This window comes from Plectropomus leopardus, chromosome 18, assembly GCF_026936395.1.
Source record: "Plectropomus leopardus strain MGB_pleo_1.0 chromosome 18, ASM2693639v1, whole genome shotgun sequence".
NCBI lineage: Eukaryota > Metazoa > Chordata > Actinopteri > Perciformes > Serranidae > Plectropomus > Plectropomus leopardus.
The window spans coordinates 27,777,301-27,793,227 of NC_142193.1; the positions used below are offsets into that span (position 1 = coordinate 27,777,301).

The 15,927-nt window shown below is 40.4% G+C and overlaps 1 protein-coding gene across 2 annotated transcripts; it reads right to left on the reverse strand.

Moving 5' to 3' along the window:
• Positions 1-169: 169 nt before the first annotated feature.
• Positions 170-14,936, reverse strand: cdc42ep1b (CDC42 effector protein (Rho GTPase binding) 1b). Of its 2 annotated transcripts, none has more exons than XM_042504169.2 (4): positions 14,779-14,936; positions 8,824-9,358; positions 5,709-6,259; positions 170-1,650 (listed from the first exon to the last, which is right to left on the reverse strand). In XM_042504169.2, the coding sequence occupies exons 3-4, from the start codon at positions 6,160-6,162 to the stop codon at positions 1,025-1,027; spliced, it is 1,080 nt and encodes a 359-aa protein (XP_042360103.2). In that variant the 5' UTR covers positions 6,163-6,259; positions 8,824-9,358; positions 14,779-14,936; the 3' UTR covers positions 170-1,024. The 2 variants fall into 2 exon arrangements, with proteins under 2 accessions (XP_042360103.2, XP_042360104.2); XM_042504170.2 differs by having other exon boundaries at positions 8,824-9,066; positions 14,779-14,933.
• Positions 14,937-15,927: the final 991 nt, after the last annotated feature.

Here is a 15,927-nt window from a genome sequence, read left to right on the forward strand (position 1 = left end):
AAACTAAAAACTACAAGTTCACAAATATTTTTTTCCCAAAAATGCCCCCTTCACCCTAATTTAAAGTGGCACATGGTGCCAAAAGAAAATTCAGACTATAAATCAACATAACACCTGCTATTGGGAATTTGACATGATTTTACAATGTTTTTAAAAATGAAAGCAGTCATTTTGAATCAAGACTTTATTACATCAGCCATATCATATTAGAAAAAATAAACTAAAACTGATAAAAGCTTGACAAACAATCCTATAAACATGTTATGGGTGCAGTTCTCTCATAGACTTGGGAGGAACATCAGCGGTAATTGTACAACTATATGAGTTTTAACACCATTATTTCTGATAATAGTTTTATTTTTCACAATGTATAGAAGTTGTATCACAGTTGTTACAAAACATGTTCAAATTCAGCTTGACATCTCAGACCTTTCAACCTGAACATCTTTGTTTATGTAAAATACATTGGACATCATGATTATGTAGTGAGTGATTATGTACAATGTACAATGTACAATTATGTATGTGAAAAAAATAGAAAAAGTCCATTCAGAATTCATGGCTCTCCACTATAGTCTCCAGTCAATTGTTACAAACATTATTAATGCAAGTGGGACATATTTCTTTCACTGATAAACCTTTGTTACTAATAAAAGTTTTTACAATATTAATAGTTGGCCTGACAAAAAATAGTGTCAGACTCATTCGGTGACTTGCATCTTTAAAATAGTTTCGATAGTAGTGCACAGAGAAGGGAAGGGAAGGTCAAAGGTCAAGATCAGCATCAAACATCCATCCTGTAGAAAGTGAATATAGAGAAGGATCTGGTAGTTGATCAGTGATGCCTCCATGTAGATGCATGTGAGAATAGGCAGAATGTTTTTATGGAGGAACAACAGAAAATCCCAAGTTCAAAGTTCAGCCTCTCTGACTTGAAATGAACTCAAAATTCAGGTCACTGGAAGCTTTTGTGTTTGTTTAATCAGATTAACAAAATCCCTACTCTTTTTCAGAGTTTCAACATCTAGACTTTGATTTCTTCCTCCTCTTCAGAAAAGGCATATGGTGTTTTGCGGCTGTGTGTAAAAGCAGGAGAGGTGGTGTCTGTGCTCATCCTCGTCCCCCTTGTGAAAGACCCTCCACCATAATGACGAGACAACACGTCAGCAGCCCTCTGGAACCTCTCTGCCTCCATGGCAGGCTCTGCTCTCTGAGGAGACACAGCGCACACATCTGGTGTCCTCTGTGACCTCCTCTCCTCCTCTGGTTCTGTCCAGTTGGAGCTACAAGAACGCCCCCTGTTGTTCATATTACTGCTGAATGACCCACTACCCATGGACGGGTTGGGTGAGGTCATCAAAGGGCTCTGCACTGGTGTCTCTGTTAGAGAGATGTCATCCTCTTCTTCCTCTTCCTCATCTGCTGCCTGGCTGTGATTGGATATCTGAAGGCAGCTGGGGTTGTCAATCAAACTCAGGACCTCAGACATAAGAGAAGGGCCAAGGTCTACGGTGAACGAGGTGAGGGAGTCTGAGCGTGTCAGTGTGATGCCGCTGCTGTCCTGTAGAGACCCTTTCCGGACGTCTCCATCTTGAAACTGTCTGTCAAGGCGAGAGAGGCGGGGCAGAGTGACAAATCCAGACTGCAGACCTGCAAACAGACAGAGGAAGAAAACACTGCAGTGAATAAAATTATCTGAACTACTGACAAATAATTAAGAAACCATCCAAGGCAAAAAAAAAAAAAAGAAAAAAAACAACTGAAAAACAACTCAAGCAGCCTTTGTGTAAAAAAACATTTCAAAACCACTGTGTCATCATCAGAGTCATGTGGACAAAGATAAAAAGACAAACACATATACAGTCACAACACAATCAGCTGATAAAAATGTTAGCATTGTTAGTTTGTGTAGACAAAACAATTTGTACATTATTTTGTACTGGATAAATTAAAACTTTATGTTTGCTGTGGTGAAGTAGTGGTGAGGTTTAAGGTACAAAAACCACTTGGTTATTGTTAGGAAAATATCACATTTTTGCTTCTTTTGCTGGCACAATAGCTGCCGGAAAAGCAGGGATGGGTGAGTGAAAAACACCTAGGTTTGCTGGCTCACACGCCTTTGGGAAATGCTATAATGTGCCACTAAACACACACTTGACACAAAAGCCACTGAAAAGAAAAACCAGGTTGGTAATAAACTCCCAGGTTTGCTGGCTCAAATGTCAAATGCTGCCGGGAAGTGCCACAACGTGTAAGTGAAAAACAAGCAATTTCATTGTCATAAATACGACTTGGAATCACCTCGATGTGCTATTAAAAACATCCTGGTACGGTGCCACAGACATAGCTGGAGATCACTGCAACGTGCCACAAAAAACCACAGCTTTGGTTTCATTAACATAGCCAGGAAATATCGCCATGTGCCACTAAAAACATCCGATTCTGTGCCACAAAAAACATACATTACACATACCACATCCATCACATGCAACAAATTACGGGAAACATGAAAAATTAATTTCTTCATTTAGGTCAAAGGGCTCAAGTGTGTTTTGAGTATAAATCCAATATATCTCTCTGCAAAGCAGTACATTTATACTGACACTACGATTAGGAGAGGATGGTTTTTATCTGTTCCCCAGAAACCAGAAACACAACATATTGAGTCTTATTACTTTGAACCAGACATAATACTTTCAAAAACAAACAGATCGAGGGGAAATAATATGGGGCAATAAGTAGAAGCTGCTCCTGTAAATCTAGCAATTAAACCTCTTTTCCACAGGGTGGCAGTATCTAACAGTGCATAACTCTGCTAACACTTTCCTGCAGGGACAGACTGAGCATCTGGACAGACTTTGTGTTGAAACTGTTAGTAGAAAGCAGGAGGCGATGTAAAGTGGAATGATGTCAGTGAAAGAAGCAGAAAAGGAAAAGAACAAGTGAGACATTGATACAAATGTGAAGTGGCTGGAAACTAGAAATAGCCACGATTCTTATTGCCAACTCTTTCAAAACAAATGAAAAGGGAAGAGTCAGAGAACATGAACAAGGTTTTTTATAAACTGTACAATAAACAAGTTGGGACAAAAGATGGACACACCACAAAAACTCTATCCACAAAAAACAGACCGACTAAAACTACCTCCACAGTGAGTAATCAACCTCAATCACCAAGACTTTAGCAAAGGCAGTAGGCCTTTATCTCTGTTAACACACATCAGCTTTGATAAATGAATACTCGTTGACTGATCTGATCACTCTGTAAAAAGGTTTATACTGTCTATACATTGGGCAACATTTGCTTCTCCCTCCATAAATTTCTTTCTCTTCAGCTTCAGCTTTCTTTTTTTTTTAATATCACACAAACCAATAGTAATGAAGGCTACATTTATGCTTTTGAAGAAGAATTGTGCTCAAAGGGACTACGTGGATTTTTTTGTATGGAGTACTTTTCCGAAGGCAGCATATTATAAAACAAAATGTTTAAAGGAGTTGGCAACAAAATGTATTAAGCCACCCAAAACTGTACGCTATATTTGGAATATTTTCACTTCTTCATGTTAATGTCAGACAGGAATGTCCAACAGGAAAATGAAGCCATTATATCACTCTCTTCAATGCCAGACTCCATTGTGAAAAACAGGGATTTAGTATGACTGAACACAGGAGCTTCTGGTCTGCCACTGCCTCGAACTGAAGACATTAAAGGCTTCCCCATCACAATGGGATATTTTATAAAATACATTTTGTTGCTGATCCCCATCCACAGCAGATCATTGTTTAACCTCTGTGTCGGACTCCTGTCTGCTTTTCTAAACTGGGGGTGTGCCGACTGACATCTGTTGTATGTAATACACAAATGAAGTACCACATACACTTCAAAAAATCCAAACTATCTCCTTAATTTCTCTAATCTATAACCAATTTCCCCCGACTTGACTAAAATCTGTAAAGCAGTGGATAATGACAACATTTGTAACACAAGCATGGAAATAACAACTGTGAATATATGAAAAGATGTATGGAAATAATGACACAAACTGACTGAGAAACCCACAGATGTCAAAAAGCCCACATCATCCTTCAATTCACTGACTCTCTATGCCGCCTCCGCATCACTCAGTTTGGGCAAATTCCTTCTGAACTGGGTAAGGAATCTGGAGACGGGGAGGGGATTTCCAGTCCAGACTGAGCACACTGCTGCCTGATAAGCTCTGATTGGTTAGCAGATATAATGAATAGTGTGTTCCTGCTCTGCGCTCAGGCACTGACATACAAACACAGAGATGACAGGAAAAAGTTTCTTTCTTTCTCCCAAACCAGCTGTGTGTGTGTGTGTGTGTGTGTGTGTGAGTAAGTGTGAGTGTGTTTGTGTTTATAGCCCTACTTGTGTACAGGTGTTGCCTAGGTGACTCTAGATGACTCAGAAGAAGCCTGTTTGCTGGAGGAATGTGAGAGCGATGTTGAAAAGAGGGCAGCTTCACCCTCTCTGTTTGTGTGATCACTGACATTTATAGTCCTGTTTGCACCAAGTCAGCTCAGTAGCTCTTTATGCTGTTTGGTCTACTGGAAAGTGAATAGTAAGAGCTGCAACTGTAATGATATATCACAGTGCACCACCAGTTTGTTTTTTTTCCCCTCCTGATTCAGGGTGACTAAAGCAGTACTGGTCACAACCTTCATTATGTATATAGGCTCTGACTTTCATGTAACCTTAAAATAACAGCTACAAAAAAGTATCATCCATTCTCATCTGTTTTTTAAGGGCCAGTGTGTCAGATTTAGGAGGATTTTGTGACATCTAAAGGTAAGGATTGCAGATTGCCACCAGATGAACAAATTGTTAATGGTAAGAAATCAACTAAAAGACAATGTAAAGCACATTTGCATGTATTTAATAATACATCTTCTATCATGCAGTGTTCTGCATGTAAACTGATGTCAAATATATCAACAAGTATAAAAATGCCCCAAAATAAAATATACTGCTGTTGTGATGACCCCTCGGTGTCACCCCTGTGCTACCTGTCTGTGTGCTTTCTTTGCAGGCAGGTGCTCATTAGAGCAATTGGGAACACCTAAGTCTTCCAGGTTATTTAAGCCTGTGTGCAGCTGGTAGCTCAGTCTCAGGCTGAACCTTCACTGTGCTGTTATGTCTCCCTGTCCCTCTTTGGTCTGGTTATATTTTGTTATTTTTGTTTTCATGCACCTGGATTTTGAATTGTTGCAGAGAATAAGCTATGTAGCAAACTAAAGTTTGGTAGTTGCACTTTTTGTTCAGTAAGATAATCTTCACAAATGAGCACCACTATTATGATTTTTGAGGAGTAAATGCAATTGCCAGAGGTAAAAAGCTAACTTTAGACCATAAACGAGCTATGCCACAGTTGCATGACTTCAACATCCAGCATGACGAAGCCACTTATAAGTCATCGCCTTTTAAATTGCCTCAAAATTCGCCATTTTGGTAATTACTGAATATCTTTATGTCATACAACAGAACACAGAAATCCTCTCAGCATATGATAACCACAGACCTTAATAGTGCAAAAATGCAAACTAATTTCTTGAGTTTTAGGACTCATCTTGCAACACCCTTGTCTATAATCTACTTTTTCTCATCTTATTTTCAGTGAAAATTGTCTTGTTGCTCAGATGAGTCACATGAACCTCATCTCATGTAGTGATTATCTGTGTTAGCTCACCATATGTGCAGAGGGAGTCATCTGTCGAGCTGATGGAGCTGGAGAACAGCACCCTCTGTAGGCACCCATTAGGGGAGTCTATGTTCAGTTGGGGAAGAGAGATGGCGTTCTTGATGATGGGTGAGATGTCTGGTGGCGGGGATGACAGGTCACGGGAGCCACTGCGTGGCCGCGGCCCAGAATTCTTCCGCACATGCCGAAAGGTGCGTGTGAAGAACCCAGTTGTCTTGGAGCTGTTTGACGAGTCTGGACTCCCTGGCTCCCTGATGCCCCCATAGTTGCTAAGAAAGGAAGTGTCACCAAACACGTCCCCGCCACGGCCGACATGCATAGTGTGTCTGAAGTCGCCCAGTGGTGGACTGATCATATCCACAGAGAGTTCGCTCTTGAAACGACGTTTCCCTTGAGAGCCCGACACAAGGCCCTTAATCCCTGGCAGTTTTCCCAGACTCATGGCGGTAGAAAAGTTGAGTAATTTCTCTTTAATGTGAATAAGAGCGTGAGAGCTCTGATTTCATGTCAGTCAAGTTTATAGCCAAGTTCAGGGTCCACTGTAAAAGCAGAGAGAGAAAAAAAACACATTTAAGTGCTGGAACAGTGAGAACAGAAAACAAAAATATGTGGTTGTTCAGTCGGCAGAGAATGTGTGTATAATCCATTCTCCACAGGGCCAGGGCCAACTATTCACCCACTGTCGGCCCTCGGTTTCCCTTTTGGATCAACACTAGAAGATGCCAGTGTGGATGCAGAGTCAATCAAATCTTCGACTACACCCCTTTCTATTTTTCTTCTTTCTCTCTCACACATAGCCAGTACTAAGTGGTGATCCTAGACTCTGTGGGGCCCTTGGCAACGAAGGCCCCCCTCCCCACCCTCCTGTACCCTACGCCCCCATGAAAAAGCCCTCTGATCACACAAAACGACAGTAAATTAAAAAAACGATTGTTTAAATTCCAAATCTAAACTTGAAATTGAACAATATATTAACTTTTAACAGTTTAGAGCAGGGGTGGCAAAACTACGGCCAGCAGGCCAACTGCAGACCGCTGTCCATTTTTAAATCGCTTGTGGCAAATCATACAAAATAAACTAGAATATGGCTTGAGCATTTTTCTAATAAACTGTATTGTAGGTTCATTGCACAGCCTAGTTTAAACATAATGTTGATGTCAACTTAAACAACTACAAGCCCTGCTGTTGCACCTCTTTATTTGAACACTAGATGTGGCTATTTCACCTACCAAATTGATTACTTGTCAATAAAAACATTTACCTCGTTACAATGGACCTGAAAAGGTTATAAAATATAAATACTTTTTGTAATATGAGGGCACACCATAATCTACTGAAATGTCAAACTTTAGTGGTGTTGCATAGTAATTTTGAAATTAATTTTCTATGGCAAATAGGCACTTCTGCTCTAAAACACTTTTTCTTGTCTTGTAACTGGTTGAAAACTGTGCATTTACTGTTTTCCTGTTTGGCCGGTGACTCTTTATATTTTTCCACAATAGTAAAAGTTTGGCTACCCCTTTATATAAAGTATACTTTATGTATATTCTAAGCCAGGCATGTCAAACTGGTCCACAGGGGGGCCGGTGTGGCTGCAGGTTTTGTTTCCAACCAAGTAGCAGCACACCAGACTTGACCCATTTAATCAACTGATCTCCGTCTTCAGACAGTTGATTGGTCAAACTGTGTGCTCTTGGTTGATTGGCACAAAAACCTGCAGCCACACCGGCCCCCCTGTGGACCAGTTTGACATGCCTGTTCTAAGCGCTATCAACAAATTCACAAAATAAATTCACATAATAAATAAAAACTATCCCAGCTACAAAAATGCAACACTGAATAACCATTGCAGTACTAATTACAGCAAATACGTTTTGAGCTGGGATAGACTGTATATTAAGATGCACTACATGACAGTTTCCCAAAAGTGAAGGCGAAAGATCCTGATCACCCCCTGATGGCTGGCTGTATTATAGGTCATAAAGCCCACTCCCTCCATGTTTGTAAATGGGTCATGGACCAAACTAAAAACTCAAAAGTATATTGCAAATATGACATTCCCAAAGATGGTTCCTGTCATTTTAAGTTGATTTTATCACACTGCTGTATGTTCAAGTGGTTGATTTTCTGGAATAGATTTGGGTCTTGAGGAGTTGTGCCATTTCTTCAATGACAGCCTGAACTGTTCACTCCCTGCCTGGAAAGCTTAACTTCTTACTCTCTGCTCAGGTTGCTGCAGCCCTACTGTTATATCACCAGCACAAATGTCACAATCTTTGGTAAATGTGCCGGTGTGAGTGTCTATCGGCATATCTAGTAGTGCATATCACCAAATGCTCAGCTCATTTTGCCTGCACAACAACTTTCAGTCATGACAAAATAACAAACACGCTGAATTACAAGGTCATACTTTGTTTCCTCTGCTTACCACAGCTATGTGGTCGGAGAGTTTGGGACTGGCTGGACTCTTGCTCAGATCTGGTTTAGGGAATGACAGTTTAGAAATACAAAATCCGGCCGCAGCTGCAAATATACATGATTTCAGCCAAACAACTCAGCTGGTTTGTGTGAGAAAGGCAGCAAAATAGACTGGTGTTTACTTCATTTCGTATCTTTTTAGATTTAGAGAACCGTCTTGTAATTTTGCTGAGAAGATCACCTCACCAAGAAGCTTTGTAAACTTAAGTATTTTAATTTACCTTTTACCCAATTAAATATGCTTTTAAGTTCCAGATAGAGTTAGGAGTAAGGATTGCAATTTCAGAAAACAATGTGAGATGGGACATCATGTTGCACGACAACAGAAATTCATATTAATTCTTTATATGCCCATTTCCAACAGACCATGGCATCCTTTATCATTATTATTGAGGTTTCAGGTTAATATTCATAAATTAGTACACAAGTTTAGTAGTACACTCACACACTCTTGCACACACTCTTGTGAATAAAAACAATTAAATTCATTTAAATTAACTGATTAGTGATCATTATCTACATTTCTCTTGCCTAAGAAACCTTTATTACATTTCTGTAGTCCTGTGTTTTTAAATAAAAAGCCAGCTAAATATCAGCAAAGCAGTATCTCAACTCTGTAGCTTACTGGCAACGACTCCTTTTTCCATCTTCAGTGGAGCTCAACTTCTCAGAGGATCTTGTCTGTGTCATGTGGTTGACTTCTTCAAAGTCCAGGCAGAGAGTAGGGGGGGGTCCACTGCCATGCACCGTCTCCCACTAAAGAGGTTTATCCATGTGTGGCACCACACTGTCCATGGGACATCCTGTCACCAGGCCCTGCTCCTTTATCCTCTGTCCTCCTGGTCCCTCTATGCCCAAGATGACAGACCTTTGAGAGGCAATGATAACAATCAGAGCTGAGCAAAAAGGAGGCCGGTGCTTTCTCAAAAAGGGCAATAAAGTAAAGTGCCGTAATCCAATGACTGTTTTGTCTGAATCATCCTGGAAGAAAAATAAGGCTCATCCAGGATTGTCCATGCGCTGGATTAGCTGCTAATCCCTTCTGTCTTCCCTCCCTCTCTGACTCCCTCACTCGCTCTCTGCCTTCTTCAATCCACTTAGTTCCCCGGTGGTTTCCAGGTAGGGGGGCTTCTGTTTTCATTCAGTTCACTTAAGGCCAGCTAGGAGAGCAGACGGATAGAAAAAGGAAAGAGATGTGAGTTACATACTAGATCAAAGACCAAAGCGGGAGCATTCAAGTGCACATAAATGTGTCAGGAAGCTAAAACTTTGGATTGATGGTTGCTGGGAATGTTTTTCTCTCTGTCTCGGTTGCCTGAGGAGTCAGCAAGTTGTAAAGAATTTGTTCAGGGACTGAGCTCGACAAATAAAACCTAAGTACAACTGTAACTTTGAGTCGTTTGTTAACTTTCTAAGACTGACTCATATAATTATCCATTTAAAGGTCCAGTGTGTAGGATATAAGATAATAAGTATGTTTTCGTTTGTGTATAATCACTCCCATAATGAGAATTGTTGTTTTTCGTTCAGAAACACCCTGATTTTTTAACATGGAATTGTTTAATTCAGTTTTTTTATAGTTATTTTTCACCTGACCTGTTTGTTTTGGGTAGAAAGAGACCTCTGGGGATAATCTGGCTCCCAGTAAAAACCTCCTGAACAATAAACGCTTGAGTAATTCTAACCAGGAGAAGTTTCAGCTAGTTGCAATCTGCAATCCTCACTCCTACATGCCACTAAATCCCCCTAAATCTTACACACGCACACAACACAAGCACTTCCATCATTCCCTCCTGAGTCAAGACTTTTCTACAGTTATACAGTTTACACTTTTGGCACTGACACAACTAGGAGATCAGTACATTTACGTAAAATCTTCAATTATTTTGATAATCAATTTATTTATATAAAATATATCGAGCACAAATGCCAAATATTTGCTGCTTTTTACGGGGCTCCTACAGTTCCAAAAGATTATATTTTTTTATTTTTGTGTGCACAATTTAAATATATTGTGGGAGGAAGTTAATAACTTGTATCTCCTTTTAGGAATTCAGTGGCTCTGATTTTTATCATCTTCATCAACTTTGAACCACTGGTCTGACAAAAAATGCTATTAAAAGACATCACTCTGTACTGAGAATTTCTGATTGACAGACAGGATTGATTATGAAAAATAATACTTATTTGAAAGTATATGGTTGGATAGAGATTTTGTTAGAGGTAATCCTTGCAATTTTTTTTACATTCATATTTTAAAATTCAACTGAGTTTAAAAATTAATAATAATTTTATGTGACATAAAACTAAGAGCCCCTGTCTGCACATGGTCAACCCACCGAGCTGCAGGAAAGCCAGGCCTATCTAACAGATTCATACACAACATTAATACCATAAATCCACTTCCCCGAGATAGAAATGTTTCCTCCTAAGGCCCTGTGTTTTTTTTTCCTGGAGCACCTTCTTCCTGTCTTTTGGAGAAATGACTCCAGGGCAAAGTGAGCACTGGTAAGCTCCAAACATGTGACCTCCTCAACCCACAGCAAGTGCTGGATTAATGTCACAGGAGCTACTAGCCCCGGCTGCTGCCAGGCCAATCTGGACCAGTGAAATAAGAACTTGAGCTAGGTGATGGTGCCACTCTTACTGGGCACTGGCTCGGGCTCAGATTACCATCCCTAAATCTTTAACTAATCCCGGTTTTCAACAGGTCAAGTGCTCATGGGTGGTCATCACAGGGAGTATTCAATGTCTGTAGCCTAGAAATAAGGAAGGAGGGAGGATGTGATGAAAGTATGGGTGTGACAGAGAGATTAATTTAGGAGCGTGAGCATTCATAAATAGAAGGGAGGGGAGGTAGGGTGGATTTTAGCCACTGCCTGACTGCCTCTGATCCCTCAGCTCAGTAACATTTAGCTTAAGGGAGCGATTAGGGTGCGTGGGGCACGAGAAGGTGAGAGGCAGATAAACATTAGCAAGGGAGACAAACATCCACTGTCAGCATCAACACCAAGTTCGGATAAAATCAGATCAGAAACAATAGTTCCAAGACTGATGAATACCTTTAGATACAATTTCCACCCCTAACTCCAAAACTAAAATGGTTTTAATGTTTGTTTTTCACCAGCAACAGCCATGGCCGGAGGTTTTATGTTTTTCAAGTAATTTGTCTATGTTAATATGGTTTTCTTCTTCTTTTATGACTTTGTGAGCAATAAACGCAGCTCAACTCAGATCTCTATATGTACAATAAAGTGTAATACCAGCACAGAAATTCACTTTGGGAACTATATTTAGAAAACCACCCTCATTTGAAACACACAGAAGGACATTTGGATCAGCTAAACATATTATTTATCCATAAATTGTACCTGCAGATGTCCATAAACATGCCTTTTTTTGCATGCGCTACCTGACTGATTGCAGAGACAGACGGGGGCCTGGATAGTGTAATGGGAACAGCTTGCAAAGGGGAGAGCAGACCGGATGCCGCCTATTATGAGCATCAAATAAAGGATCTGAGGATGCCAATGAGAAACACATTTACCTCCTGTCTTTTTGTGATTTTTTTTTACCAGACTTCTATTTTGAGCTCTTCCATCATATATCTTACTGTCTTTTATCTCTCTGTTTCCCTCAGACACACACACATACACTGTCAAACATGTCTCTGTCACTCTTCCTGTCGCAAGCAGATTTAATGTGTTAGCAAACATCAGTACTACACAGCCACAAATTGCAGAAAACTGCTCTGATGACAATGAAGGGGCTGCTCAATCACAGTGTCTCAGAGAGATATGTTACACATAAACACACACACACACACACACACAAGGCTGTGTCACAGTGGGTCAGCTCTGAGGATGCTTCCTCCGCTGGACCGGAGGGCCACAGTCCTTTTACAGCAAACTGTGTGGTTGAGGTCAGAACAGCCTGACCATTACGCATGGCTCCAAAATACAACATGCACTCAGTTTACAAGGATCCACTGCTGCAACGTGGCAATACACTCCAAAGCTTGCCAAGTCCTTATGGTGAGGGTGTGTGTGTCTATGCACTACTGTCTTACGCTGTATGATGTCCGACTGCACAGTCACCAAATGAAAATGTGGCATTATACGTGTCTGCAAAGCACAGATACATTACATTTGTATGTTTTACATACAGCATATTGTTCCTAAAGTGATGCAGTTCAGATTACATGTATATATGATCTGAGTGTCTCAACAGAACAAAGTGGTGTTGGTGGATCGTGTGAGACCAATTTATAAATGTAAGGATTTCTAATATATGATATGTGGGTGTGATGACATTGGGTTCATGATGTTGTCTGATGACTGAACACAGATACTGTGACTTGTAAATGAACTTCCTGTTCACTCCCTCACTTTCTTTAATGTGAAACTGAGTCAACAAAACGACCCACATGAAGACACATTTGAGATAAGAATTCACTGCACAGTCGACCTCTTCAGCCAGTTCGATTACTTTTTTTTACAGCACACAGAAAACATAATAAAACAACAGCAGTCTAAGCAAACAAATCAGTCTTTGGGGTCAAATTTAACCTTTGCCATCATTCACTACTTTCATGAATTATTTCATTTTTATGTATGGGGATTTTTACAACAGACAACAGGGGAAATGAGGCCAAGCAGCAGTGAAGTGCAAACACATCTCACTGCATTTCAATAGACATGCTGAACAAGGAGCATAGGGAAATGTTACCTCTCCAAACTTCCACCTAGCAAACATAAACAGAGAGACGCAGTAAAGTGGACGTTCAAAGGAAAGCTCAATCTATGTATTGTTTAAAAAGTCTGTGAAAGTCATGTGCAGCAGGGTAGACTCCATGGCAACCCAACTGCCAGAAAAACCACGGCTATTTTATATTTGCGCATCATTATGATGCATACTTTGAACACTTCTTTAAGTTTCAATAACACTGGTTTTAATGTGTGGATCGGTTAGGCACAAAATCAAATTGGTTATGTTTTTAAAACACCATGTTTCATGGCCATGTTTCTATCTTAGCAGGACACATGGTGATGTCTTGGTAAAAAAAAAAAAACATCTGCTTTTAATGGAACTATTCCAGCAAAAGATGCAACAATGACTCACTAAAAACCAAGGTTTTGTTGCTTGTTGGTCTCGAAAAGTCGTCAGCATTGGTGTTCAGCTTGGCAGATGTCTCACCTAGATGTCACGCCATCAACACCCCCATCACCTCTTGATGACAAAGTCAGCTCATATGCTACGTCACTTTGGAAACTTTATAAAATGTAGGTGACTCATCACTGGATTTCAAGCGAGGATAGTGCCACCAAAAGCTACTGTTTGATCATTAGATTTCGCTCTGTTTCCAACAATCGCAGCCCTTCCACCGAGGATTGTGCCGTTAAAACAGGTTGTTTTTTTACAGAGCCACCAAAACTGGATATTTTATGCCAAAGTATGATCTTTTCCTAAGACATAACCAAGTGGATTTGGTTCTTTAACTTACTAACTTACTAACCACAGCATTTTTTAAACATAAAGTTTCAACATATCTGCCACATAATAACGCGCAAATATATCATATGGTTTGCAGAAATGTACAATGCCAACATTTACTGTGGCATTGGGTTGACTGTAGACCTTTGCTGCTGCAGTGTCCAGAAGTTCGGTTGGTAAATGTCTCTCTAACAGTGACATCACCTATCTGACAGGCTGCCAGTCTACTGATCTGAGATCTGGCACAACCCTGAAACAGTTGCTCTATGGTTCCACAGAGGAGCACAGTGACCAATCGATTTTGATTGTTTCCACCAAACATTGTCCAAACACCCCCAAGCTGCAATTCATTTCACTGACACTGTTGAATTCCTATCACATATAATACAATGCTTGCAGTTCATATTCAAATGGAAAGTTCTATTGAAATATAACCTAAAAATACAAATCACCACTTAACTAATGGGAAGTAATGCTGCAGAAGAGGATGTACAGAGGGTAGAGAGTAGTACAGTGTATGTGCTCATGAAAAAGGACTTGTGAGTAACTTGTCTCATCATTGCCAACACCAAAACAGTGGTGCTATTGAATGCCAAATTTGGAAAAGCTGTCCCTTTATTGTCATGCAGTTTGTTTCCTTTAATTGTAAAGATTCGTGAACCGATGTACTATTACTGATGCAATTATGTACTTGTAATCTGGATTTAAATGATTTAGCCCATTTGGAGCTCTGATAGCTGCATCAAATTATTTGCAGCCAGTTCATTTAAGGAAATTATGAAAAAGAACATGAACTCACAATTTAACCAAATGAATGTCCTGATGATTTTGAGAGAGACCTATGATGTAGCGACACTTTGCGCCTGTGGCTGCTCTCGCTGCGCTCTTCTTTTACGCACAGAAAATGCGCTTCAGCGTTACTTTGTAGAAAGCCAGTGAGAATGAATTCAATTTTGGCCCTGTAGTCACTTACTGTCAGTTAGTCTACTATTATTTTTTACATGCCCATTAGGTAATTCCAGCACAGGTAACCCAACACGCATCAAACAAAGTGATTTACAAAATCCGGTTCTCAGAGCATTCTTACCTCAAAATAAAGTCAACGCACACCCTTCGACTTCACCACCTCCCTTCTCTGTCATCCTGCTCGTTTTGCGGTCTTCACTGTAAGTTTCCGCTCGGACATGAACTTTGCATCAGTACAGCGCAGAGGTGCAGCGACTCTGCTGCTGCACACAAGTAGAGTGGAAGGAGATGGAGAGGAGGAGGAAGAGGAGGAGAAGGAGGAGGAGGTGGGTGGACTCAAGAAAGATTAAACCGTCAAATAATGGGTGTTGAATGACGCCCTTAACCTAATCCAGCAAGAGAATGGGTTAAATGAATGTCTGAGGTGTGTGCATGTTTGACCGATCTCTACTAGACAAAAATGACTGTTTAGTGAATTTAAAGCAGCAGTGAGCAGTTTCATTTTGTTGTCATTGGGCAAAAATCCCCAAATAGATTTTGAGCATTAATGTTACTCAAGTGGACTGAGTAGAAACTAGACTTGATTGATTGATGAATTGATGAAAGAGCACTGTGGTCTTTGAAACAAGAGTGTTCCTATTGGCTGGTCTTCAAAAGCTGATGTGCATGCACTACACTACGATGAAGCCCGACTCAATGGCAGAGAATTCTCCAGCATTAATATGAAGATGGACTCATCAAAAACAGAGTCTACCAGAGTCTGGCAATAAACTTGATAAAATATGCAATATCAGCAAAGCATTTCATAAGTGGAGATGTGTTACTAGTTTATCTTTATGCTCACCAGAGTTAAAGGCTTACTGCTGCAGCTTCAAGTTCACATTTATGTAACTAATGTAGCAAGAGTTGTTTGAATCAGTTTGTCCTCCGCCTCATGCCCCGCCGCTAAAGACCACCTGGCTGGGAAGAGAGAAGGGCAACAGCTCTGGAAACAGACCCCAAGTCAACGTATAGCCAGCACTAGCCAGACAGCCTGCCAGATCAATAAACCTTAATACTGCTACTATTACACAGGTTAGACTGAGCTCTGTGATACTTGGCTTTGTGGCGTTCACACACAAGAGGTGGTTAAGTTGCCAGTTCCTGTCTCATTTGTGGTCTGATAAACAGAAAGAGAGCAGGTCAAGAAGTGCCTGAGCGAATGAGCTAAAATAACTGTGCAATGCCTTTTCAAAATTTCTACCTACAAAAGCTTTTTTTCAGGGGTTCC